Source organism: Schistocerca serialis, unplaced genomic scaffold, assembly GCF_023864345.2.
Source record: "Schistocerca serialis cubense isolate TAMUIC-IGC-003099 unplaced genomic scaffold, iqSchSeri2.2 HiC_scaffold_897, whole genome shotgun sequence".
Classification (NCBI taxonomy): Eukaryota; Metazoa; Arthropoda; class Insecta; order Orthoptera; family Acrididae; genus Schistocerca; species Schistocerca serialis.
Genome location: NW_026048515.1, coordinates 589893 through 617752, shown reverse-complemented (window position 1 = coordinate 617752; position 27860 = coordinate 589893). Strand labels below are relative to the sequence as shown.

The window sequence follows — 27860 nt, the reverse complement described above, 5'->3', positions numbered from 1 at the left end:
TCCTAATAAGTAATTCTATTTAAAATCAGGTCATTCTTTTTGGGACACCCTGTATTATCCGCTAAGTCACAGCGTGGACAAAAGTGTGTACTGAGTGATTGTGGTGGAAGAGGATTTTAATGGCAGATGAGAGGACGACAGCTGCAGAATTGAATGTCACACTCGCAAACCCTGTCACCAGCAAAACAACTCGAAGGGAGCTCCAGAAGCAGGGAATTGCAGGGCTCGAGCTGTGTCACAGGAATTCTCTCCCCCGTGGGCATTCCTGCAATATTCAGAATATGTTCCTAATGAAGCTCTAAATAGCCTACAACTCCGTGACTTTGCCCTTCGCGTTTTTGGCATGCAAGGAAGTGGATGGCATGTGGCCAGGGAATATTCTGTGTACTGATGAGGCACATTTTATTCTGCATGGTGCCATGAATGTACAGAAATGTCTCGTATGCGGTTCTACTCCACCAAATGTTGTGCAGAAACGCCCGCTGCACTCAGGTTATGTGACTGTGTGGTGTGGGTTTACAAGCTCCTTCATTCTCAGTAGGTTGTCCTTCGAGGAGATGACACATCGTGGCTCTGTCAGGTGTACACTGACACCCGCACGTTATGTGGATGTACTTGTACAACACATGATTCCGGCGTTGCAAGAACGCAACTGTGTCCACACCATTATTTTCATGCAAGATGTTTTTGTTTCGCTTTAGGGCGCGAAAACAACTGTGGTCACACGACCCCAAGTCAAAACTATAGAACACGAAGACAGATGAGTTAAAAAACGACTATAGTCAGTCCCAATTGACATAGGAGAAGACAGCTGAAAACAGGGACGTGGAGAAAGGGCTAAAAAAGACACCATACAGAAACGCAGGGCCAAAACTAAAAATTAAATGGCCTTCACCATATTGTTTCGGCGGATAAAAAGTAAAACGCGGTCGACAGCCCGCGCGTCAGTTGCTAAAGCGGCCTATAGCTGAGACGGCAGACCCAAGCGCGAACGTAAACGGTTAAGAAATGGGCATTCTGTCAGGGAGTGGCGGACAGTTAAAACTTGGGTGCAGTGTGTACAAAGTGGTGGGGTAGCGCCGCTTATCAAATGGCTAAAAAGGCAGTGCCCAATACGCAGCCGAGTTCAAATGACCTCCTCCCGGCGGGAGGGCACGGAGGAGGTCGTCCAAACCGCTGGGAGAGGCTTCATAAGCCGGAGCTTATTCCCGTGAAGGGAGGACCATGGGCGATGCCAAAGGGACACCACCTAATGACAGACGGTAACACAGAGATCATCTTAGAGAATATAGGAACTAGCGGGCTGAGGTACGAGGACTGCAGCCTTGGCAGCAGCGTCAGCAGCCTCGTTTCCTGGCAGACCGACATGACCAGGAACCCACACAAACTTCACTGTGGCTCCACATGTCGCTTGTCTGGTGAAAGATTTGCTTCCATAAATCTTTGGTAACAACCGCTTCGTCTCTAGGCAATTTTAAGATGTGTGGTTTTCCAGATTCGCCAACCTTAATCCGTGTGACTCCTGGTTGTGGGGCTAAGTGAAAGATCGTGTCTATTATGGATGCGTTCAGGCTCTTCCTGATCTGAAGGATTCCTGATCTGAAGGACAGCATACGACGACATATTGCTCGCTGCGGGTACTGCCGATCATGCCGTGTTGCAGATGCACATTGCTGGTGAATCGGAAAACCATACTGGACGCACATTATCTGATGCATCGTTATCATGTGTCTGACCGTTCCTACCCTTTTCCTGGACCCACACCACGTTCAGACTGCTTACAGCGCCACATTTTCAGCTGGTGGTAGAAAGTGGCACTATTGTTGTTTTGTGCATGCTCCACACATACGATATTCCAATGTCTTGTGATGAATACAGTGCACACTGCAGCACTCGAAACACCGTCAGTCTGATAGTAACCACTTAGAATATGACTAAGCGACAACCTGGGCCCAGTTTCATGTTGACTATCTGACGGACATTAGCATCCAATTATTTGTTACTGCTATCTATCACTTGTATTTTGAAACATCCCCTTGAAAAATTGTGAATGACAGTGCTGAAAAAAAAACTCTTACGTTGATTGATACAGAGACAGCTGAATAAAAATGAGTGTACTCAGACAATTTTCTCTTTACGTATTCTGATCGTCACTAAACTGAGACACAATATTTTTAGCGCAACGCAATCTGACTTTCAATAATCTCTACTAAAGAATGGCCCTGACTAACAATAACCTATACCTTTCACGAATCACTTACCTCACAAAAATCTTCGTTATTCGAGCTACTGCAATACAGCGAGCGCCAATACTGGCAGCTAACTAAAAGACTCTAACTACTGAAGGCACTAACTACTGATAGGCATAGTTAGCAAATGAAAGATTTTGATAAAGAACGAACAATGTATTTACCTTAATAATGTTCAAAAGTCATCACATATATCTATCAATTCATGACAACCATCTTTAAAAATTTCCTTTTTCTGGTGGACTTACGTCCAGATCGTCCACCTATAGTAACCTCTCAGAACTCTGGCATCTCTCTCTCCACATCCACCACTGATGGCGGCTGACCTCCAACTGCTCAACGTGCTGTTCACTTCCAAATGCCCAACACTACAATAGCGAATATTCCAACTATGCCAACCAGCCACAGACTGCACACAGCACAGTCAGTGATTTTCATACAGAGTGCTACGTGACATTATTAACATAAAAACCTAAACAGCCTACTTACAATTTTGATTTCTCACCAGCTGGCAATCCTGGCAATGCCCAGATATTTATTTACGGCTGAGTCCAAGACTTCTTATGCATGGAATTTATTTTTGACTGATGAAGCTTCTTTGTATAAAAGTGTGAAAAAGTACGATTGAGGACATGGGTGAAGAGCTTGTTGTTTCACTAACATAAGAGATAACCACGTACAGCTGGCTATGAAAACAGCAACTGACACCAAGGTCCACGACTTCTAGATACAGTTTCTGGCGCTGTGCTTTGTTTATAAGCATGAAATAACATAAGCTCACCGGGAACCGTACACGTTTAAAGCGAAATGGTGAACTATTAAGAATAAGCTGGATTTGGGGATGAAAACTCAAATGCGCTATTTCCTTTCAAAATTTCCGCTTCTATGATATTACGTTGGAGAGAGGTAACTTTAAGCCTCTGCGAGTTAAGGGTTCCGAGGAGTGAGATAATGCATCACACTCTCGATCAGAGCTAAGTAATTTCAACATTAGTCTACGTTTGTAAAGATAAAATTGTGGTGCTTAAATCTGTCACTGCTGTAAACTTCCGCAAATAAGTTCATAATTTAAAAAAAACTTACCTAGGAAATAAGTCACAAGAAGTAAAACCTATCGAAAGAAGCAAAATAATGTCGTTAGGTTTTTAATGCATAAAGAAAAACCTGTAAATCCATATATTCTATCCAAGGAAATTCGTTGTTGTACTCATGATAAAGAATATCAGTTTGGATTCCGTAGAAATGTTGGAACACGCGAGGCAATACTGACCCTACGACTTTTCTTAGAAGATAGATTAAGTAATGGCAAACCCACGTTTCTACAAATTGTAGACTTGGAGAAACCTTTTGACAATGTTGACTGGAATATTCTCTTTCAAATCCTGAAGGTGGCAGGCGTATAATGTAGGGAGCAAAAGGCTATTTACAATTTGTGCAGAAACCAGATGGCAGTTATAAGAGTAGAGGGGCATGAAAGGGAAGCTGTGGTTGAGGAGGGAGTGAGACAGGGCTGTAGCCTGTCCCCGATGTTATTCAATCTGTATATTGAGCAAGCAGTAAAGGAAACAAAACAAAAAGGTGGAGTAGGAATTAAAATCCTTGGAGAAGAAATAAAAACTTTGAGGTTTGCCCACGACATTGTAATTTTGTCAGAGACAAGCAAGGACCTGGAAGAGCAGCTGAACGGAATGGACAGTGTCTTGAAAGGATATAAGATGAACATCAACAAAAACAAAACGAGGATAATGAAATGTAGTCGAATTAAATCAGGTGACGCTGAAGGAATTAGATTAGGAAATGAGACATTTAAAGTAGTAAATGAGTTTTTCTATTTGGGGAGCAAAAAAGCTGATGACTGTCGAAGTAGGGAGGTATAAAATGTAGACGGGTTATGGAAAGGAAAGCGTTTCTGAAGAAGAGAAATTTGTTTACATCGAGTATAGATTTAACCGTCAGGAAGTCTTTTCTGAAAGTAGTTGCATGGGGTGTAACCATGTATGGAAGTGAAACATTGTCAATGGCTCTGAGCACTATGCGACTCAACTTCTGAGGTCATCAGTCGCCTAGAACTTAGAACTAATTAAACCTAACTAACCTAAGGACATCACACACATCCATGCCCGAGGCAGGATTCGAACCTGCGAAACATTGTCGATAAACAGTTTAGACAAGAAGAGAATAGAAGCTTTCAAAATGTGGTGCTACAGAAGAATGCTGAAGATTAGATGGGTAGATCACGTAACTAATGAGGAGGTATTGAGTAGAACTGGGAAGAAGAGGAACTTGTGACAAAATCTGACTGAAAGAAGGGACCAGTTGGTAGGACATGTTCTGAGGCATCAAGGGATCACCAGTTTTGTACTGGAGGGAATAGTCGAGAGTAAAAATAGTAGAGGGAGACTAAGAGATGAATATACTAAGCTGATATAGAAGGATGTGGGTTGCAGTAGTTACTCGGAGATGAAGAAGCTTGCACAGGACAGAGTAGCACGGAGAGCTGCATCAAACCAGTCTCTGGACTGAAGACCACAACAACAGTCATAAAAATAAGATTGTGCTGTTTAAATCTGTCACTGACCTAAAATTCCCAAAATACATCTCTACTGAGTAAAAGAGTAAAGGTACCGGGTATTGGCTCTAAGTGTTGTGAAAAACTAACAGCGCCTTGTATTGGGTCTTTGGTGTACTATGCCATGACGATTAAACATTCAAATTACTAAGACGAATGGACGAGTTTAGATAAAATTTTAAATTACAATATCTTTTCTCTCCACGTTCCAATTTTGATGAAATAAAGTCTATATATTGCCCCAACCTGCACTCTAGTTAACTGTGAAAACCCATAAATATTCAACGAGAGATTTTTGGAGATTAGCGTGCTCAAACAGACAAACGGGTGGACATAACGGTTTTGCAGTTTTATGATCAGTATAGAACATATAGATGTCTAGCGTTGTAGGCTAAAAACCGTTTGTATTTGTATTGGATGGGTTGTACTGATAAATGCGGTTAAAGAAACTGAAAGCATATAGAATTAAATTACCGAGCATGGCGTCTGGTAAATATGTAGAGATTTGATAAATTAGCACACTATAGGAAGAGATGGAGGTTGGTATGGTACACTATGTGATCAAAAGTATCCGGACACCACCGCCCCGAAACATACGTTTTTCATATTAGGTGCATTGTGTAGCCACCTACTGCCACGTAGTCCATATCAGCTACGTCAGTAGTCATTAGACATCATGAGAAAGCAGAATGGGTCGCTCTGCGGAACTCACGGACTTCGAACGTACTCAGGTGATTGGGTGTCACTTGCGTCATACGTCTGCACGCGAGATTTCCACACTCCTAAACATTCCTCGATCCACTGTTTGCGATGTGATAGTGAAGTGGAAACGTGGAGGGACACGTACAGCACAAAATCGTACAGGTCGACCTCGCCTGTTAGCTGACAGAGACCGCCGACAGTTGAAGAGGGTCGTCATGTGTAACAGTCAGACGTCTGTCCAGACCATCACACACGAATTCCAAACTGCATCAGGATCCACTGCAAGTACAATGACAGTTAGGCGGGAGGTGAGAAAATTTGGATTTCATGGTCGAGCGGCTGCTCATAAGCCACACATCATGCCGGTAAATGCCAAACGACGCCTGACTTGGTGTAACGAACGTAAACATTGGACGACTGAACAGTGGAAAAACGTTGTGTGGAGTGACGAATCACGGTACACAATGTGGCGATCCGATGGCAGGATGTAGGTATGGCGAATTCCCAGTGAACATAAAATGCCAGCGTGTATAGTACCAACAGTAAAATTCGGAGGCGGTGGTGTTATGGTGTGGTCGTGTTTTTCATGGAGGGGGCTAGCACCCCTTGTTGTTTTTCGTGCCACTATCACAGCACATGCCTTCGTTGATGTTTTAAGCACCTTCTTGCTTCCCACTATTGAAGAGCAATTATGGTATGGCGATTGCATCTTTCAACACGATCGAGCACCTGTTCACAATGCACGGCCTGTGGCGGAGTGATTACACGACAATAACATCCCTGTAATGGACTGGCCTGCACAGAGTCCTGACCTGAATCCTATAGAACACCTCTGGAATGTTTTGGAACTCCCACTTCGTGCCAGACCTCACCGACCGACATCGATATCTCTCTCAGTGCAGCACTCCTTGTGGAATGGGCCGCCATTCCCCAAGAAACCTTTCAGCACGTGCTCGAACGTATGTATGCGAGAGTGGAAGCTGTCATCAAGGCTAAGGGTGGGCCATCACCATATTGAATACCAGCATTACCGACGGAGGGGGCGCCACGAACTTGTAAGTCATTTACAGTCAGGTGTCTGGATACTTGAACACATAGTGTACCAGCAGAGGGAGCGATGAGTTTGCAAAAGAAGTTATGTAAATGAGAGCGTTGGTGACTTACCCAAGGACTTGTTCCTGCCGCGCAGCACGAAGTTGTCGGAGCAGCCTATGAGCCCTGACATGACGAGCACAGCGCCCCTGTCGGCCGCCGCTGGCAGGATGCGGTGCGCCGTCAGCTGGTAGCCGTCCTCCGTCTCGGTGGAGTGCGTCTCGCACTGGAAGCCCTCTTCCCTGCACAGCTGCTCCTGCCAGCAACACAGCAGAAACGTACCGCCAGTAAAAGAGAAGTCTCCAAGCGTTTCAGTTGCAACTGCCTGTCTCCGATATGACAGGCGCGTCGAGTTAGCCAAAAATAATGAACCGACAGATCTTACTCACTACCTGATCGAAAGTACACTACTGGCCATTAAAATTGCTACACCAAGAAGAAATGCAGATGAAAAACGGGTATTCATTGGACAAATATATTATACTAGAACTGACATGTGATTACATTTTCACGAAATTTGGGTGCATAGATCCTGAGAAATCAGTACCCAGAACAACCACCTATGGCCGTAATAACGGCCTTGATACGCCTGGGCATTGAGTCAAACAGAGCTTGGATGGCGTGTACAGGTACAGCTGCCCGTGCAGCTTCAACACGATACCACACTTCATCAAGAGTAGTGACTGGCGTATTGTGACGAGCCAGTTGCTCGGCCGCCATTGACCAGACGTTTTCAATTGGTGAGAGATCTTGAGAATGTACTGGCCAGGGCAGCAGTCGAACACTTTTTCTATCCAGAAAGGCCCGTACAAGACCTGCAACATGCAGTCGTGCATTATCCTGCTGAAATTTAGCGTTTCGCACGGATCGAATGAAGGTTAGAGCCACGGGTCGTAACACATCTGAAATTTAACGTCCACTGTTCAAAGTGCCGTCAATGCGAACAAGAGGTGACCGAGACGTGTAACCAATGGCACCCCATACCATCACGCCAGGTGACACGCCAGTATGGCGATGACGTATACACGCTTCCAACGTGCGTTCACCGCGATGTCGCCAAACATGGATGCGACCATCATGATGCTGTAAACAAAACCTGGATTCATGCGAAACAATTACGTTTTGTCATTTGTGCATCCAGGTTCGTCGTTGAGTACACCATCGCAGGCGCTCCTGTCTGTGATGCAGAGTCGAGGGTAACCGCAGCCGTCGTCTCCGAGCTGATAGTCCATGCTGCTGCAAACGTCGTCGAACTGTTCGTGCAGATGTTTGTTGTCTTGCAAACGTCCCCATCTGTTGACTCAAGGATCGAGACGTGGCTGCACTTTCCGTTACTGCCATGCGGATAAGATGCCTATCATCTCGACTGCTAGTGATACGAGGCCGTTGGGATCCAGCACGGCATTCCGTATTGCCCTCCTGAACCCATCGATTCCATATTCTGCTAACAGTCATTGGCTATCGACCAACGCGAGCAGCAATGTCGCGATACGATAAACCGCAATCGCGATAGATTACAATCTGACCTTTATCAAAGTCGGAAACATGATGGTACGTATTTCCCCTCCTTACAGGAGGCATCACAACAACGTTTCACCAGGCAACGCCGGTCAAGTGCTGTTTGTGTATGAGAAATCGGTTGGAAACTTTCCTCATGTCAGCACGTTGTAGGTGTCGCCACCGGCGCCAACCTTGTGTGAATGCTCTGAATAGCTAATCATTTGCATATCACAGCATCTTCTTCCTGTCGGTTAAATTTCGCGTTTGTAGCACGTCATCTTCGTGGTGTAGCAATTTTAATTGCCAGTAGTGAATCTGGGTACCTATTACTAGAAATTACTTTGGGGTGTGGCCAACATTCGCTTTTATGATGGCTGAGACTCTGCTAGGGACACTTTCAATGAAGTGGATGAATCTCTGTGGAGGAATGACTGCTCTTTCTACCTCTACAGCTGAATTTGGAGAAGGTTGTGATGTTGGACCCTGGGGTCTGAAGCAGAGTGATCGTTCTAATTCGTCCCATAGATGTTCCATTGGGTTCAGATTGGGAAGCTGGGCAGGCAAATCCATTTCGGGAATGTTATTGTCCACAAACCATTGTCTCACAGATACTGCTTTATGACAAGACGCATTCTCATACTGATACAAACAGCCATCGCCCATGAACTGCTTTTCAACTGTATGAAGTACATAGTGCTGTAAATCGTGTTCTTGTTCTTCAGCATTTATTGTTTTGGTAAGTGTAGTAAGGGCACCACACCCTAACCACGGAAAATATTCGCATACCGTAACATTATCTCCTCATTACTAATTTGTAGGTATTACACAGGATGACTTGTTGTCCAGGCATTCACCAAACTCAAACCCTTCCAACCGATTGCCACTGGGTATAGCATGATTCATCCATCTACATCATTTCCGTTCATTCACTGTCCTGTGGCGTCCCTCTTTGCACCACCTCAGGCATCGCCTAGCATTCACTACAGAAACTTGTGGCTTATGTGGAGCTGATAGGCCATTGTAACCCTTCCTTTTCTAACTCCGTACACACAGTCATTGTGCTAGATGGACTGCTGGTAGCACTTTGGAATTCATGAGTGATTCCTTCCCGTGACTGCACGCAATTGCTTACAGTTACCATCCGCATGCTGGTTGGTACCTGTCTCTCAGTACATGAGGTCTCCCTGATTTGGTTAAGCTGTAGCTGTGCCTTCAGATTTCCGTATCACAATCATATTGCCAACAATCCACTCGGGCAGCTTTAAATGGGTTGAAGTGTCCACATTTGAAGTAAATGAACTCTCTTGATCGACCCATTCTTCTGTCACTGCTTCTTTACTGTCAACAGAATACTTCACACCTTTCTTTCCCAATGGTGACTATTTTGTTTACATGGAGGCCCCAGACACATTACAGGAATGTTTACATAAGGGGCATGGCCAAGTGTTTTTTTTTTTTTTTTTTTTTTTTTACGTAAGGATAACAATGGACACATAGAGACTTCTTGCGGGCATCTCATGGTCAATTCCATATTGTATAAGGATGCCTGGATACTTCTGATTGGATAATGCATTCCATTGAGGAAAAATGAAAAGGAATATTAGGTATGAGGCGAGGGTCCACGTTGTTTTATACGAGTAGGTGCTTCAAGCACCTACCTTTTTAAACCTTTGGAAATTTGTCGTATATGAGCATTAGGCTGTGAGTAGCGGAAGAATGTACAACATCTCTATGTGACCACTGTTATCCTTATGTAAATAAACCAGACATTTGGGCATGCCTCTTATGTAAACATTCCCATAATGCAGCTGGGGCCCTCATGTAAACAAAATAGCCACCAGATGCTTCTAGCCTTATGTAAACAAGCCACACACTTGTGGTTTAAATTTATGTCTAGGTAAGTGTAATTTGTGACCTTAATGTAAACAAACAGGTCATGTATGCTTTTAGTTATATTTATGTGAGTCTAATTTATTACCACACACTTTTAATCCAATCTTAATTATGATAATTTATGACCAAAAACTGTCATCTTCTCTCCCTCTCTTGTCTAGTGCAGTTGGGTGGGCTGAATTACTACAAATTACGAGGCAAAAATTGACGGTAAGTACTTTGACATTGCAGTGGAAGTGTGAAAAATGATAAGGCGTTATTCTATTGCCGGAATTATTGTAATTTAATGACATCACGTCTGCCCATGGCATTTTCTGGAAGCACTCCAATGTATGACCACCTTCCATTTCTATTTACAGTTTTGGACGCTTTGTTACATTTTTGGAGTAGTTTGTTAAAATTTTTGTAGAAACATTGCCAGTTTTTCCCAGTTGGAAACACTCACTTTCAGCCACTTTTCAACATTGTCAACCAGACACAGTAGATCATGGTAAGTATGGGACTAAAACCGTTTAACAAATACCACAGTTCATTATAACAAACTTTAATCCACGGGATATCACTGTAACAGCTGCCACAGCGTGTTATTTAAACAAATACACTAATATACCATGTTTTAACGTTTAACAGTTATCACATGAATTATTTAAACAAGTAGGCTGATCTTCCATCACTTAATGTTTAAATGTTACTACAGTGTATTATTTAAACAAATATGCTCGTGTTACAAATCATGTCTATTTATGTGCGAACGTCTCTCTGTAAGGAATCTATCTTTATATTACAAGTCTGTTAAAAACAATGGCTGACACACTATGACGTCACTATCAGGCTGCCTGAGAGAAGTTTAACACAGCTGTAACGTCCCCCTTCCTAATCGGCCTATTAGATTGCGATATGAATGACCATGATCACGCATGCCTAATGAAATTTTGCTATGAGTAAGATTATCGCTACAGAAGGAAAATAATACCGGTTAGTAGAAGGGAAGTTTACAACAGACCCTTCTGAAGGAATAATCTACTCTAAACCTAATCTTAATACTGTTAATTTGAAATGGATAGAGTTTAGTACAATCGCTCACGAACCACACATGGGGTGGAAAGGGTAACATGTAGTATTTAATACAAAAATTACTGGTGGGGATGAAAAAGGGGTAACTAAATGGTCGCCAGCCCATTAGGGCATAAATATCCAAAATCGTAAGAAAGGTAATGGCAAACAAAATCAAGCAAGTAATCACAGGCATGCAACGGAAGGTTGTCACGCTGTTCCACAACACAACAGTTGACAAGAAAATGAATGAATCAGAAAGCACAGAGTTTGCAATTACTTATTGTGAAGTATTAAATTTTGAAAGCAGAGCTAAAAGAAGTTGCTGCTTAAATAAATGACTGACTGCAACAGAAGCTTTGTTACACAAAAAAATGACTTTCAGTAACCTCAGTGTAATGTAATGCAAAATTTGGAAAAAGGCAAGCAATTTACTTTTAAATATTGAAAGATTGAATTGAATTTGCTTTAACCAATGAGGAACTTATTTACTTTTAACATAAGAACAATAAAAGACATACCAAGCCAGCAAAAGTCACTCGCTAAGCTAAATACAGAATAAATGAAACAGCACACCTTTAATTTGGGTTACATCTGTAGTTATTAGTTTCTCCAGCAACATTTTAAGTTACTTTAAGTAAGAGAAGTTGATACTCAAAATTGCAAATTAGTTAAGCCTCTGATATGGAATACAAGAATGAACAGTTACTGAGGTAGCAAAATTTAGACTGAAACTGGTTATTAGCAAACAAACAAAATTGGCAATAAATAGTGAATCAATTTTCATATTTTTTTGACACACAATGCTTGAATGGAAAGAAGAGGAACCCTGTTTGGTAGTAATGTCCAAGGATAATGACGTCACATTTGTCCTACAAGTTTTAACTATTGCAGGTTATTGTTCAAGAAAGTTAGTCATTAAAGTTTGTTAAAGAAATGTCGTTGGGTAATACTTGTGCAGTATTAGTTATATTCTGTTAGTTAACGGTCTTACGATGTTGAAGTTGTACGAATGATGAAGACTGTAACCGACGACAATCCTGAGCTGCTGCTTGTGGTTGAGAACTAAAAGTCATCTCCAGAGCCAAGGATAATTATTGGACAGGCAATAGTTGGAACTGCAGCTTTCTCCACTTGTCCACTCCAGGCATGCTTTCAATACTCACTAATAAATAAAGTAGATGTGCCTACATTAGCCCGGTCATAGCTGCACACTGCGTCTGTGGGAGCACCGAACAAACACTTCCGCACTCTTTCAAGACTCTATCTGCAGTGTCTTCTCTCTGTTTGCAGCGTGACAGAGACACTCCATAAGCAAATATAAATAACGGCACAGCTACTACCATTAAGTCTTTGCTATTGATACACTTAAACAAAATTTCCTTCACCATTACCCAGTAATTTACAATATTTATATTATAATTACAATCAATTATACAGGGTGGTCCATTGCTCGTGACCGGACTAAATATCTCACGAAATAAGCGTCAAACGAAGAAACTACAAAGAAAGAAACTTGTCTAACATGAAGGGGGAAACAAATGGCGCTATGGTTGGCCCGCTAGATGGCGCTGCCATAGGTCAAACGGATATCAACTGCATTTTTAAAAAAAATAGGAACCCCCATTTTTATTGCACATTCGTTTAGTACGTAAAGAAATATGAATGTTTCATTTGGACCATTTTTTTCGCTTTGTGATAGATGGCGCTGTAATAGTCACAAACATATGGCACACAATTTTAGAATAACAGTTGGCAACAGGTAGTTTTCTTAAATTAAAATAAAGAACTTAGGTACGTTTGAAAATTTTACTTCGGTTGTTCCAATGTGATACATGTACCTTTGTGAACTTATCATCTCTGAGAACGCATGCAGTTACAGCGTGATTACCTGTAAATACCACATTAATGAAATAACTGCTCAAAATGATGTCCGTCAACCTCAATGCATTTGGCAATACGTGTAACGACATTCCTCTCAACAGCGAGTAGTTCGCCTTCCGTAACGTTCGCACAAGCATTGACAGTGCGCTGACGCATGTTGTCAGGCGTTGTCGGTAGATCAAGATAGCAAATATCCTTCAATTTTCCTCACAGAAAGAAATCCGGGGGCGTCAGATCCGGTGAACGTGCGGGCCATGGTGCTTCGACGACCAATCTACCTGTCATGAAATATGCTATTCAATACCGCTTCAACCGCACGCGAGCTATTTGCCGGACATCCATCATGTTGGAAGTACATCGCCATTCTGTCATGCGTGAAACATCTTGTAGTAACATCCGTAGAACATTACGTAGGAAATCAGCATATATTGCACCATTTAGATTGCCATTGATAAAATGGGGGCCAATTATTCTTCCTCCCATAATGCCGCACCATACATTAACCAAGATAGCTGGTGTTCCACTTGCCGCAGGCATCGTGGATTTTCCGTTGCCCATTAGTGCATATTATGCCGGTTTACTTTACCGCTGTTGGTGAATGACACTTCGTCACTAAATAGAACACGTGCAAAAAATCTGTCATTGTCCCGTAATTTCTCTTGTGCCCAGTGGCAGAACTGTACACGACGTTAAAAGTCGTCACCATGCAATTCCTGGTGCATAGACATATGGTACGGGTGCAATCGATGTTGATGTGGCATTCTCAACACCGACGCTTTTGAGATTCCCGATTCTCGCGCAATTCGTCTGTTACTGATGTGCGGATTAGCCGCAACAGCAGCTAAAACACCTACTTGGGCATCATCATTTGTTGCAGGTCGTGGTTGACGTTTCACATGTGGCTGAACACTTCCTGTTTCCTTAAATAACGTAACTATCCGGCGAACGGTCCGGACACTGGGATGATGTCGTCCAGGATACCGAGCAGCATACATAGCACATCCCCATTGGTCATTTTGATCACAATAGCCATACATCAACACGATATCGACCTTTTCCGCAATTGGTAAACGGTTCATTTTAACACGAGTAATGTATCACGAAGCAAATACGGTCCGCACTGGCGGAATGTTACGTGATAGCACGTACTTATACGTTTGTGACTGTTACAGCGCCATCTATCACAAAGCGAAAAAAGTGGTCCAACTATAACTATTTCTCTACGTATTACACGAATACGTAATAAAAATTGGGGTTCCTATTTTAAAAAAAAAAAAAAACACAGTTGATATCCATTTGACCTATGGCAGCGCCATCTAGCGGGCCAGCCATAGCGCCATCTGGTTTCCCCCTTCAAGCTAGACCAGTTTCGTTCTTTGTAATTTTTTCGTTTGACGCTTATTTCGTGATATATTTGGCCCGGTCACGATCAATGGGCCACCCTGTATACATTCACAAATAAATACGCCCTTATGGCCATTACATATTAAATATAGTTTCTGTAATGAAGCTTACAGATTGAGAAATAGCAATATTTTACAAGTTGTCAACTGATATTAAATGGTTAAAAGATTTGAACGGCGCAGAAGGGATTATATCTGTATTTTCAGTGTTACACAGTGACATTATTGTGGATATGTAAAAGCAGTAGGGAATTAAAAGCATCCAAGTAGGAGCATTTCTGTAGACATGTATGTACACACAAGTAAATTAAAAACTCTGTCTGAACAGGGGGCGGAAGGCGCAACAATACTGACCGATAGCCGCATCATCCTCAGCCAATAGGCGTCACAGGATATGGATTACGAGGGGCTTTTGGTCAGCAGACTGCTCTCCCAAGGGCTGAGTGCACGCCTCTTGCCAACAGCACTCAACAGACCCATATGAGTGTTAACCATGCGGGACACCACTTACTTTGGTGACCTGACAGGCACCAGTGTTACCACCTCAGCAAGGCCACTGGGGTACACACACAAGACATCACTAAATTACAACCGCTTGGAGTGGCCTCGCGGTTTGAGGCGCCATGTCACGGATTGCGCGGTCCCTCCCGCCGGAGGTTTGAGTCCTGCCTCGGGCATGGGTGTGTGTGCTGTTTCTAGCGTAAGTTAGGTTAAATAGTGTGTAAGTCAAGGAACCGATGACCTCAGCAGTTTGGTGCCTTAGGAATTCACACACATTTGAACATTTCTTAAAACTAAATTACACTGTAAACAATTTCTTGCACTTGCGCTGATGCCGCTATCACTGGGGTAGGATAGGAAAAATAACAACTGTCTTTACTTAATAGAAGCAAAAACGTAGGAAATTTTCTTTCATCATCTATTTTGTCTGCACCGAGCTAACAGGGCCCAGCTTCTGCACTGTTCCCAACCACTGCACGCCACTGACCAGCTATCGCTTTAGTAGAGAGAGGCAGTGCAGCTGCTTGCATGAGTGTGTGCATGCAGACTAATGCTCCCTTACCTAGCACTCAAGGAATATACAGCCTTTGCTTGATTCAACACCTACCAGGGCCATCATCTGCAGTGGCCACAATTTGTGGAGGGAGCTTCTGAAAGTCTTAAACAGCCTCTAATAATTTCGTATGATTTATCTCTTATTTGTTGGAAATATTTCCAGAAATGAAGCGCTGTCAACATTCCATCACCCTGACACATTTCCCCATAGCAAGACCTACACAGTACCGAGTTTTATGTCAGCTGACTATATACCAGAGCTCATCAGCAAATTATGAAATATCACCACGTAATCCCATAAGCTCAGTGCAGTACATGTCCCTGCACAACATGTGGCGGAGTAGAACCACCAAACTCCATATGCGACAGTCCTATGCGTCGCAACACCATGCCGAGTGAAATGTTCCTCGTCCATCCAAAGAATATTCGTCGGCGACATGTCATCCGTAAAATGAGCCTCAATATCTTTTGAACTGTTGACCAGGGAAGAGACAAATCCCGTGAAACAGGTTGAGCACTGGCTGTGCTTATAGCTACAGGAACTTCAACTGCCACGGAAATGGGCCACCTCCATCTCCTTGCTGCAGCACCTAATTCACTTGTTTCTTCAAAATTCTTTGGCTCATTTATTTATATCAAGCCTCTTCACCGCTGTTTCTGTTGGCGATATTCCCACAACGCAGCGCTGCTATTCTGCCGTTCTGATAAAACAACTTTACCAGCAGTGGACGGTCTTTCTTGTCAATAGCCATAGCGTATCTTACGGAAAACTTCAATTTTCTTAACCATTTACACCAACGGTCGCTTCACAAAACAAATAATCATGCGTTGCCAAATGACAAACTGCATACTGACATCACAATAGCACACATTTTATATTATGACTGCTTACAGCGCCATACTTTCATCTGGTGGCAGAACGTGGTAGTATTATTTTATAGCATACTCCAGAAGCACACCGACTGACGAACGTAGCTACGACACTTCAGCATCTTGCGTTGAACACAGTACATACTGCAACAGTTAGAACACCGTCAGTTTAACTATAAGCACTAAACGTGTATCAGGGAAAATAATAAAACTCATAAATTGGTGATCGATACCTTAGTTCACTCCTGTATTCATGATTTAACATACAAATTTGTTATATATACTCATTCTACAATTGGAATTCATCCACATTAAATAGCCTTATCATTGTTTACAAATAACAATATTGTTTATCTGGTAGTCTTTTTCTTGCACAAAGCAGTCATCGTTTGATGTTAGGTAGTCACATACGTCTACTTTGTTAAAAATCCAAGCAAAATCCTACTTTATAATCCGATTCATAGGGAGGTACATGAAGCTATTGCAATAGTTCAGGCAGCTGGTTCATCAGAACACCCGTTTTGCTGTCGGCCTATTCTACCTTATACGCTATTTTTTAATATTTCTTCTAAATAGTTTGCAATGCTTCTTTGCCGGTTTCTTCCAATACGCCTCTTGCTGCCACAGTATTGTTCCCATGTAGGAAAAACTGTAATTTTGTCTTGACATCATGTCTCTAGAATGTATTGGCATTTCTCTATTAAAGTACAGATATGCGTTGTCATCCCCCCCCCCCCCCTTATGTCTAATACTCACAGCTTGTGCCATAAATTCCGATTACTTACACTGTTTAATGCTTTTTTTTCCCCTTTTCGTACCCATGTCAAGAATAGCTCTCGTTATGTTCCAAGGTAAACTTGTATGAGCAAATTCACAGTATATATATATATTACTAATAAAATAATATGACATGTAGCCGATTAATTGAAATTTGCCGAATTATATTTTGTACGTTACGGATGGTTTGTGCGTTTGCAGAATCAGATGTTTTCCGTTACAGTGCACCCTGATACAGCACCAATTAGCTACTAGCTTAGATGAGTGAACAAATTGCCTCTGGATTGCTTTTCACTCATCGCAAAGCGTTTGTTCACAGATATTACGTAACACTATAGCTCAAGTCCAGATGTTTTAACAATAGTGCTTGCAGATAATACAATAATTTTTTTAACCTTGCAGATGGTTGTTTACGTCAAAAAATGGTGGCGTTGTGCAGACTCATGTCTGACAAATCTACGTTTTGAAACTAAAATCATGGTTCGCTAATGCTGTTCAATTGATTTGCAGGATTTAGCGATGTTGCTGCATTGCAGTTTGTTACTTTCACATATCTACTACTTAACACTATATGCTCACAATTGACTGGTCGAATTGATATCTACATCTACATCTACATACTACTCCGCAATCCACCATACGGTGCGTGGCGAAGGGTACCTCATACCATAACTAGCATCTTCTCTCCCTGTTCCACTCCCAAACAGAACGAGGGAAAAAGGACTGCCTATATGTCTCTGTACGAGCCCTAATCTCTCTTATCTTATCTTTGTGGACTTTCCGCGAAATGTAAGTTGGCGGCAGTAAAATTGCACTGCAGTAAGCCTAAAATGCTGGTTCTCTAAATTTCCTCAGTAGTGATTCACGAAAAGAACGCCTCCTTTCCTCTAGAGACTCCCACCCGAGTTCCTGAAGCATTTCCGTAACACTCGCGTGATGATCAAACCTACCAGTGACAAATGTAGCAGCCCGCCTCTGAATTGCTTCTATGTCCTCCCTCAATCCGACATGATAAGGATCCCAAACGCTCGAGCAGTACTCAAGAATAGGCCGTATTAGTGTTTTATAGGCGGTCTCCCTTACAGATGAACCACATATTTCCAAAATTCTACCAATGAACCGAAGACGACTATCCGCCTTCCCCACAACTGACATTACATGCTTGTCCCACTTCATATCGCTCTGCAATGTTACGCCAAAATATTTAATCGACGAGGCTGTGCCAAGCGCTACGCTACTAATGGAGTATTCAGACATTCCAGGATTCTTTTTCCTATTCATCTGCATTAATTTACATTTATCTATATTTAGAGTTAGCTGCCATTCTTTACACGAATCACAAATCCTGTCCAAGTCATCTTGTATCCTCCTACAGTCACTCAACGACGACACCTTCCCATACACCACTGCATCATCAGCAAACAGCCGCACATCGCTAGCCACCCTATCCAAAAGATCATTTATGTAGATAGAAAACAACAGCGGATCTACCACACTTCCCTGGGGCACTCCAGATGATACCCCTCACCTCCGATGAACATTCACCATCGAGGACGACGTCTGATGTTTGCAGTTGTGAGTTCAAGCTCCCACAGTATTCACTGTGCTGATGTCACTTATACGCTAGGAATAAAACCAATCTCGAATCTTTATGGATGGATGGTACAAACGGCAGAACCACAGGGTTACTGAGACAGATCTATGGTGATCAACATGGACTGAAACTGATTACTATGAACTGCTTAGGGGTTCTCTCCATAAAACATATGTTACCATGGACGGCAATACAGGCAACTAACGAGGACGCCGCAACCGCCAAGCACAAGATGAGTGGGAAAAGGAAGCGTAATCAACCATAAGGAGGCGCCCAGCGCCCGGACGTACTTACGGTCGTCATCAGCAAGGCTGGGTCCACGGGCGGCTCGTTGGGCAGAGTCCAGTTGATCCCCGGGGCCAGCAGGGCAGCCGCAGCCGCCAGCATGCTCACCGCTTCCATGGCGACCCCTGAAAGTCGAACACCAGTTCTTTGTCACTAGTCGGCCTTCCGTGCTACCAGTATTTAACTGTTAACTGCACTCACGTAGTAACGGAAAGAGGGGGGGGGGGGCAGTAATTTTGCACACGTTCGCTCCCCAGCTGTTATGAAATACCAGCGATTTGTAACTCTCGATGTTTTTGTGTTATGCAGTAACTCAGCCACCATGGCCAGATACAACACGCAAAAACTACGAACATTCGAGGAATCTACATAAAATGACTACAGAATTTATACCAAGGGGCAGTAGTGTAACAGGTCTGACTCGGTGTCTCCCGTCTGTCGTCTTTTTCTTCGTCATCGTCGTGGTGTCCGTTGCTCGTTGTCACGATTCTCGTACTTTCTTGTTTAATTGTGTCTCACGGGCGCGACTGATACGCAGATATCTCAATAAAGGAGGCGTCACAGGCCTAGCCTAGTTAAAAATCTTCGTACGTGGTTCTCAGTGAAGCTTTCGTAAAGTTCTAGCCCGGTGTGTCAATCGTATATCTTGAGAGAAACCACAATGTTATTTTTCTGTAATTTTCTCGCTTTATCATAGTTGGCAGGAAACGTGTATGCTAATATCCTCTGTTTTTTGCTAAAATGTTCAATCTCAACTATTATTTAAATACCGAGCGAGGTGGCGCAGTGGTTAGCACACTGGACTCGCATTCGGGAGGACGACGGTTCAATCCCGCGTCCGGCCATCCTGATTTAGGTTTTCCGTGATTTCCCTAAATCGCTCCAGGCAAATGCCAGGATGGTTCCTGTGAAAGGGCACGGCCGACTTCCTTCCCTAATCCGATGAGACCGATGACGTCGCTGTTTGGTCTCTTCCCCCCAAACAACCCAACCCATTATTTAAATATAGCAATCATTCGCGTCAGTCTTTTTCTTTTTTTCAAAGGTTTTGAACAGAACAATCCAATGCGGAGATCGTAGCCTGAGTGGAATGCAATCGGTATTACTCAGACAATTGACTGTAGCGCTGCAGCGTATCATACGATAGAGTGTTAATTATTTATAAAAAAATCTAGCCTATCTTAGTGCAAAAACACTTCTCTTGCTATTCTTTACAAAATCCATCCACATTACTTCAGTATTTGATTAGGTTTAGTCTCTCTAATATAAAGAAATTAAGGCCACTAACTACACACTTTCTAAATGAAATACTGAAACTCCTTTTTTCAGTGTATTTTAGACAACACAGAAACATAGATCAGTGCTCACACGAGCCAACATGAACGCCTCGAAACAAAACTGACGACAATGATAGAATAAAGCAAAAGATTCCAGGTTATTTATAATATTAGAAAAACAAAAAACGAATGTGTTTTAGATTCTGTAGCTCATATTCTCTTAGTTATCTTAATTACTCTTTATTAAATAATATTTAATAAACCTATTTAAAATCATTAATTCTTCATACTGTTCTTTGAACTGAGCGGCTTGAGGCCGAGTAAGAGAGGCTTCATTGCCCTCTGGATTGGGGGCAGCGATTGTTTGCTTTGCTGGCCTCAGTCCCAAAGGAACCACTACGACAGTGAAATACTTCGTAAGCTCTCGGAAACGTCTTTATTTAATTATTTTATTCTTAAACCTTATGAGATTAACACATCGCTCAACAAGTATTGTCAAGTATACTAATTAGGATTATTGAGCCTAGGCAGTTTTGCTCACCAAGATTAAGTATTTCATTTCTAAGTTCTATTTGAACATTAACAGGTTGCTCAACTAAAAACGTTCAGTTACTTAATCTAATATTATATATTTCATTTTTTAAGTTATCAGAGCTTAAACATCAATTCTCATTTATTTATGTCATGAATTTACAATGTTTAATCGTTGTACTCTGGATACCAGACACCTTGGTACATGGAATTTGATTACCAGATGACTTGAGCTGCTATGTCTATAGCTGGTGGTTATGTGACCCGACCTTTCTAGAAGAAAAACAGCAATCTGCCACGTTGTGCCAGATAGCTGAGTCACTAGGTGTATAGCTGGCGGTTATGTGAAACGAGACACTAGTGGGGCCCTTTCTCGATGACTTCTGTCCAATTGAACTGCAAGCTGCCAGCATCTGTATGTCACAATCTGTGGTGCACAACTTACAGCACTCTAGCATTTGTACATGTAACAGTAGTATAACATAATTAAAACTGTTACAATTACTATCCAACATGAAATAAACTCAGATTTATAGTTTAGTGTCTGCTATTTCCGATGTGCACTTCACTTCAGTTTTACACTTCTTTAATACCGTGATGATATGAGCGAATATCAACGTAGCATTATAACTCTTTTGAAACACAGTTGTGTAACACAATTTCTTCTAATGATTAACCTCGTATATTTCTGTAAACACTGTCAAAACAGTGTCTCAAACAAGTCTTTGCAGATATCACACTTTGAAATTTATCAATTACATTTGTGATCTTTATCTAGAACGTTACAAAATCTCTATTACTTCGGTTAAGTATACATGAGCAATCTCAGATTATTAGCCGTTTATCGAGAACTTATAGTGGATGTTGGTACTGACGGCTGCTGTTCGTCATCAACTACCGCGAACAAAACCACTAATAAATTACACGAGACCCTTAGAACAATTTTAACTGTTTTCTAATCACATGTAATTTTCTTAGGTCAGGTTTTATTTTGAAAGTTGTTATAACGTGCCCCAAGAATTTCACCTAACACCATACACTGCAACTTTCTTAAATACTCTTTCAAGTAATACTATATGCTCACTCCAGGTTTTAGTGGCTATCAGTAAACATCTACATATCAAGTAACCTTATATAGTAGTTCTGGTCCTAATACAATGTTCAGTGTTGCGATGAAGATAGCACCACTCGCGTTTAATGTGAAAGCCATAACTTGAAACTGGTAACTTCTTCCATACAAGACAAAGGCAATGAACTTCCTAGAGTTTCTACCTAGCTTTACTTGCCCATAGGACGATATTCAATCCAGCGAAGTTGGAAATTAGACCAAGTGAATGCTTCCATCAGGCTTAGCTATGGCTAACAAGGGACTGCTAAAGGTAGAACAGGATGGTACTATTATTTTACAGCGTAGAGTTTTATACATCGCTTTGGACACTCCTTCCTTTTTCGACCAGTGCACAGAATAATGTATTCTACAAAATGTTTTATGAGGATAAACTTCCATGTGATACTCCTAATCTTTTATCACACCAGGTTTTTTTTCAAACACTCGCATATACCTTGACAACCATAGTTGCTCAATCGAGAGATACTCAGATTTTGCTACTTTATGAACTAATGCTGTCACCTGATTCTGCTTCCTTTTTATGAGATGAGTCATTTAAACTAAATTCAGCAGCTATGCGTAGTATCTTGGGTTCAACACATTTAAGTTCAATGAGTTGACAATATTTACGACAAAATTCCGAATTTTTAACTTCTTCTAGCTTTACAATGCCACCACTACCTTCTGTAATAAAACTCCGGTTTCGAGATCCATTATCGTCTTACTCTCACACAGAAAATACCAGACTCATATACAGGGCACCTTTAATTTACTTTTTACCAAGAAGGCATTCAAGTACTTTCTTCTGGACTAATATGTCAACCTCTATTTGAAACTTTACAGTCTGCGACTGTACCCCAAAAGCTGTAGTATATTACAACTCTGTACCAGGAAAACCGGAATCTTGTGACCTACACTGATTTGCTTGCGTAAACTCATATTCGTGATTGAAGCTGTAGCCCCAGTATCAATAATTATATCAACAGGTACATCGTGGATTGACACCTTAATCATAAATTATACCAGCTTATTACTTCATGTCTTTATACTTCTTGATTCTGTACTGAGCTCATCTTGCAACTTTACCCCATCATTATACCGTAACATCAAATATGGGTTTCCACACTGCCTTCCACCTTCTCTGCGACCAGCCTCGGAAGGCTACGTGACTCGTCAGTAACTTCGATTAGGTTGTTGTGACCATGATTGAGCTACAACTTCTACAGGTTGTGACTCGTTAAAATTATTCCTTCTACTATTCTGATTCAGCATTTGTAATTGCTGTTCAGTCGCAGTCGCAACAGCAGATGGTTGCCAAGAACTTGAATTATTGTCTCTCCATTCTACGTTGAACTTCCTATCATTATTGTTATTCTATTTACGTTTTCTATTTGAATTATGCTACATTCCATTACTATAATTTTGATTGCCATACAGACGGAGATGCTGGTTACAGTTCCCATTACCGTTACCGGGCCCATTACCGGAACCATTCCTGTTCTGGTGAAAATTCCGATTACCCATACTATTGCGGTACCCGTTATTATTATTTCCTCTCGAATTTCCATTAGAATAATTATGCTTATTACCATTGCAATTATTTTGTTTTATGTCCTCTTGAATTGACATAAATTGTTCGAGATTCATATCTGGTACGTATATGAGTTTCTTTTTTATACTGATTGGTGATTTGGTCTTTAAGATACGTTGAACCACTCTATGTGAAATGGGTTCTTCCCAGTATCTTGTTACATTAATACAGCTTTCGTAATGCTTTCTCGAACTATCCTTCTTTGGGTTATAGTACTCTGGACTGTAAACTTATATCCGTAACTTCTCTTGTCTACTTGCTGACCAAAATGTTGATATAAACTTTAATTCAAATTCCTCTTATGTGTGACAATATTCAGCTGCATTGTTTGCCCATAACGCAGCATCTATGGTTATATGACATACGAAAAAATGCATCTTATTTTGCTCATTGCACGACCTGGGAAATACAGTCCAAAATTTTTTTAATAGTGCTATCGGATGTGGAATGTCCTTTTCGGAAGCGAATGTCCGAAATTGTCTATTTTTTAATTATACTCTCTTTGAGTTTGAACAAGGATAGTTACGAAACACTATTTCGAATTTTATTACAACGCTCTGAATATGGATTAAACACGGACTGCTCGTTCCCATATCTTGCTGATTTAAATACATGAGAATCGGTTTCACTAGTCTTTAATTGACTCCGAAACGCCTTCGGTTCTTCACTGCTGGCTGCCAGACTTTCAGTTCCAATTACTTAGAACTTACGGTCAATTACATTTTCCCATTTGGGAATTTCCAAAATAACCTTGTCCTTATTTTCTCTGGAATCTGCATTGATTTCTTCTTTAGTTTCCTGAGCGCTTCTATCATTTACTAGTATTTTGAACTTTCTCGATTGTTTTATTAATCAATCATCGATATGTTTCTTATTATCTACCTCTAGATTTTCTATTTCCTTGGTTATAGATCCTACTGCTGTCTCTACTATCCTTTGAGTCTCTTCAAAATCTGCAACTTTCATCTTTGACTGGTTTACAAGCCCTGGTAGGCCCCGGTATTTCTTATTTACTTCAGTCAAATTGTTACGTATCTATTATAAGTCGGTGAAGATTTTTCAATCTCTCTCCGCTGTTTCTTTTCCCTTTCTTCATCTCTTTCTTCCAGTCTCGTAAAAAATGCGGTAAAAGGATCAGACATTCTGTCACAGTTCATCACATTTTCTGATTTTACTACAACTACCTCTGTCTCTTCGGGTAGTTGAGGCAAAATACTTTCAGAATCTAATCCGCTACTCCCTAAAATGTATGCAGAATTATCTGAATTCGATGCCTCGCTAACAATTAATTTGGTTGTTACTTCAGATTCCTCACAATCGGTTAAACTTTCTCATGATCCTAAATCGATTAGTCTGTCTGATTCCATCATTCCCTTTCGTGTTTTTACCATCTCCAGGAAATACTTATTACGATAAGTACATCTGTTACAATTGTAATCGAAAAACACGTCAGCTGGTCTCCCTAACGCAGTCCGTATCACTGGAATTCCGCAACATATCTAATAACTGAACGTCGGCACTCAGTGTAACTACTATTACAAATTACTACCCTGTCTTATTTAATGTAAGTTAATCTACATTGCATAACAACTTATTATGTTAAAGTACTGCAAAAAAGATAAGATGTCTGAGTACCAACGACTTTTATCTTGTTGTATGCGTGGCTGCTCAGATCAAAGACACGTCAGTCATAAAAGAATTTCTTCACTAACCAAATTTTCGTGGGGCTCAGTCAGTCCACAACTGAAAATAAATTGAGGGCATGGAACAGTAAACAATTTAGATTAATCACATGCATATACTATAAGGTCAAGCCCAGTTGTTAATATTTAACTAATGTTCATCACAGTTCACAGTCCACAGTATTATAAGTTGTGATAATTACCCTATCTTCTTCTTTGTTGAATCAGACCACATGGTGGATAACGACATTTGTGGCGTCTCCCGTCTCTTGTCTTTTTCTTCACCAACGTCGTGGTGAGCGTAGCTCGTTGTCGCAATGTTCCGCTTCTCGTACTTTCTTGTTTAAGTGTATCTCAGGCACGTGATTGATACGCAGATATCTTGCTCAAGCAGACGTCACAGGCCTAGCCTAGCGAAGAATATTCGTAAGTGATTCTCAGTTAAGCTTTCGTAAGGCTCTAGTCCGGTAAGAGATGGATAACCGTATATGTTGAAAGAAACCACTCCGTTATTTTTACGTAATGTTCTGGCTTTATCACACAGTTGGCAGGAAATTTTCATGCTAATATTCTATATCTTTGTCTAAAATGTTCATTGTTATCTATTATATGAACATAGCTATCATTTGCGCCAGTTGTATCCTTTTTACATAAGGTTTTCAAGAGAACAATTCAATCCAGAGATTGAAGCCTGATTTGGACGTAATCGATTGACGTAGCGCTGCAGCGTATCTTACACTAACGCTCTAATTCCTTATGAAAAAATCACAGGTTATTAAAGTCATAGTCTACATTAGGGGAGAAAGATTTCCCTTGCTTTCTTTATGAAATACTGTATGTCCACATCACTTGAGTATTTGATTTGGTTTATTCTCTCTCATATACACAAATTAAGGACACTAACTACACGTTTTATAAATGAAATACTGAAACTTCTTTTTTCAATATACTTCCGACAACACAGAATAATACATCAGTGCTCACACGAGCCAACATGAACGCCTCGAAGCAAAGAGGACGACAGACAGGGAATGAAACAAAACATTCCATTCTATTCGTAATATTAGAAAAAAATACGTATTTTAGATTCTGTGCCTTATACTCTCTTAGTTATCTTCATTACTCGTCATTAAATAATAGTTAATAAACTTATCTAAAGTCATTAATTCATCGTAATGTTCACTGAATTATCTTAAGAGTGATTTCACTGAAGCATCTTTATCAACTTCGATGTGTTAATATTTCTATATTTTAAGTGCTAATGTTGTTCGCGTTGTTTCATAATCATCGATGCACATGCAGCCGAAGTGGCATGTGGCACCAAATAGAAATACTTGTCCCAGGGTGCTGAAAATCCCAGGAGGACTCTCCAAGTTGAAAATGCCATGAACATGTTTTCCTACAGTTGGAAAAAAAAAAAATCCTTATCTCGAAAATTTCATGTAACGATAGTTTTTATGACTGGCAACAATTTTCTTTTGGAAAGCATTGCATCACATTTCAGATTAAAAATTTAGAAGTATGGAATTATTTTTGGAGTTTTAACTAATATCTGAATCTATAACTTACTGGCAATGCTGTAATACGAAGAGATGGCCCTGAACCACCGAATTTCGTGATCACCACTGTAGATGGGTTTGTGGGTGACTTTTCGTCCAGGAGAACTGTTGCGTCGTCCTAAGAATGGGTGCCAAAGCGAGGTTGGCAACGTGCACCGAAACCACAGAAGAGTAAGCTAATGAGCCAAAACATTATGACCATCTGCTTAATAGCTTGGTTGTTCTTCTTTGGGACGAAATACATCACTGATTCCCTGTATCAGGTTCAAATGGCTCTGAGCACTACGGGACTTAGCATCTGAGGTCAATCAGTCCCCTAGAACTTAGAACTTCTTAAACCTAACTAACCTAAGGACATCACACGCATCCATGCCCGAGGCAGGATTCGAACCTGCGACCGTAGCAGTCGCGTAGTTCCGAACTGAAGCGCCTAGAACCGCTAGGGAACCACGGCCGGCCTGCGCATCAGGGATCCGACAGCTCGTTGGTAGGTTTTTGGAGTATAGAAATTCCTTGAAGTAGCGGTAAAGGCAGAAGTCGCACTCCAAGTTAATAAGACACAGGAATCAGATCAGGATTTGACGTTCTTTAATCCTCAGATTCGACAACGTTTGGGTGAGAGAATTAAAAATTGCAAAACTACGAAGACCATAAAGACCCTCACGGTATAGACGTAGCGAAAATTTAGGAAGTTGAAGAAAACAACGTAGGTGCAATCAGGAAATGGCGATTAGAATTTTATGATCGCTCACATTTTTGGTTTATCGATGAAGAACCGAAACGAATGGCTCGCAGAAATTCACGAAGACCTAAAAGAAATAGGCATACACATAAATATCTTTCCTGATAAAACGAACTTCAGAAGCTTAATTAACATTTACAAATTCCCTGAGAAGTTTCTTCGACATGCTGTAGGATGGACAAAGGAATGAGAGGCTACGAGTGAAGGCACAAGGGGAGAGAGGGAAAAAGATACGTGCAAATAGCTTCACGTAGGTGCTTTGGGAGCCAATATGGCGTTCAACAATCCAGTGTGGTGCACAGTCCAAAAATATTTAAATACAACTGTTTCTTTCTTTTTAAAAATTGATTCAATTGGCATTACATGAGACAAAGAAGAAGATATGTCTAAATAGCTTCACATAGATGCTTTTGGTGCCAATATGGCGTTTATTTATCAAGTAT

The 27860-nt window shown here is 41.2% G+C and overlaps 1 protein-coding gene across 5 annotated transcripts in view; it reads right to left on the bottom strand.

Annotated features, from left to right (window-relative positions):
* LOC126452539 (lipase 3-like) overlaps nt 1-27860 on the bottom strand; it is a 165518-nt gene that overhangs the window by 85552 nt on the left and 52106 nt on the right. For 4 of the 5 annotated variants that reach the window (XM_050091100.1, XM_050091101.1, XM_050091104.1 and 1 more), the window contains exons 2-3: nt 18937-19052; nt 6685-6868 (exon numbers count right to left, since the gene is read on the bottom strand). In XM_050091100.1, coding sequence (XP_049947057.1) covers nt 6685-6868; nt 18937-19044 — 292 coding nt within the window. In that variant the 5' untranslated portion in view covers nt 19045-19052. Of the gene's footprint in view, nt 1-6684; nt 6869-12224; nt 12282-18936; nt 19053-27860 lie in introns of those variants that run through there. The other variant, XM_050091103.1, reaches the window with a different exon arrangement.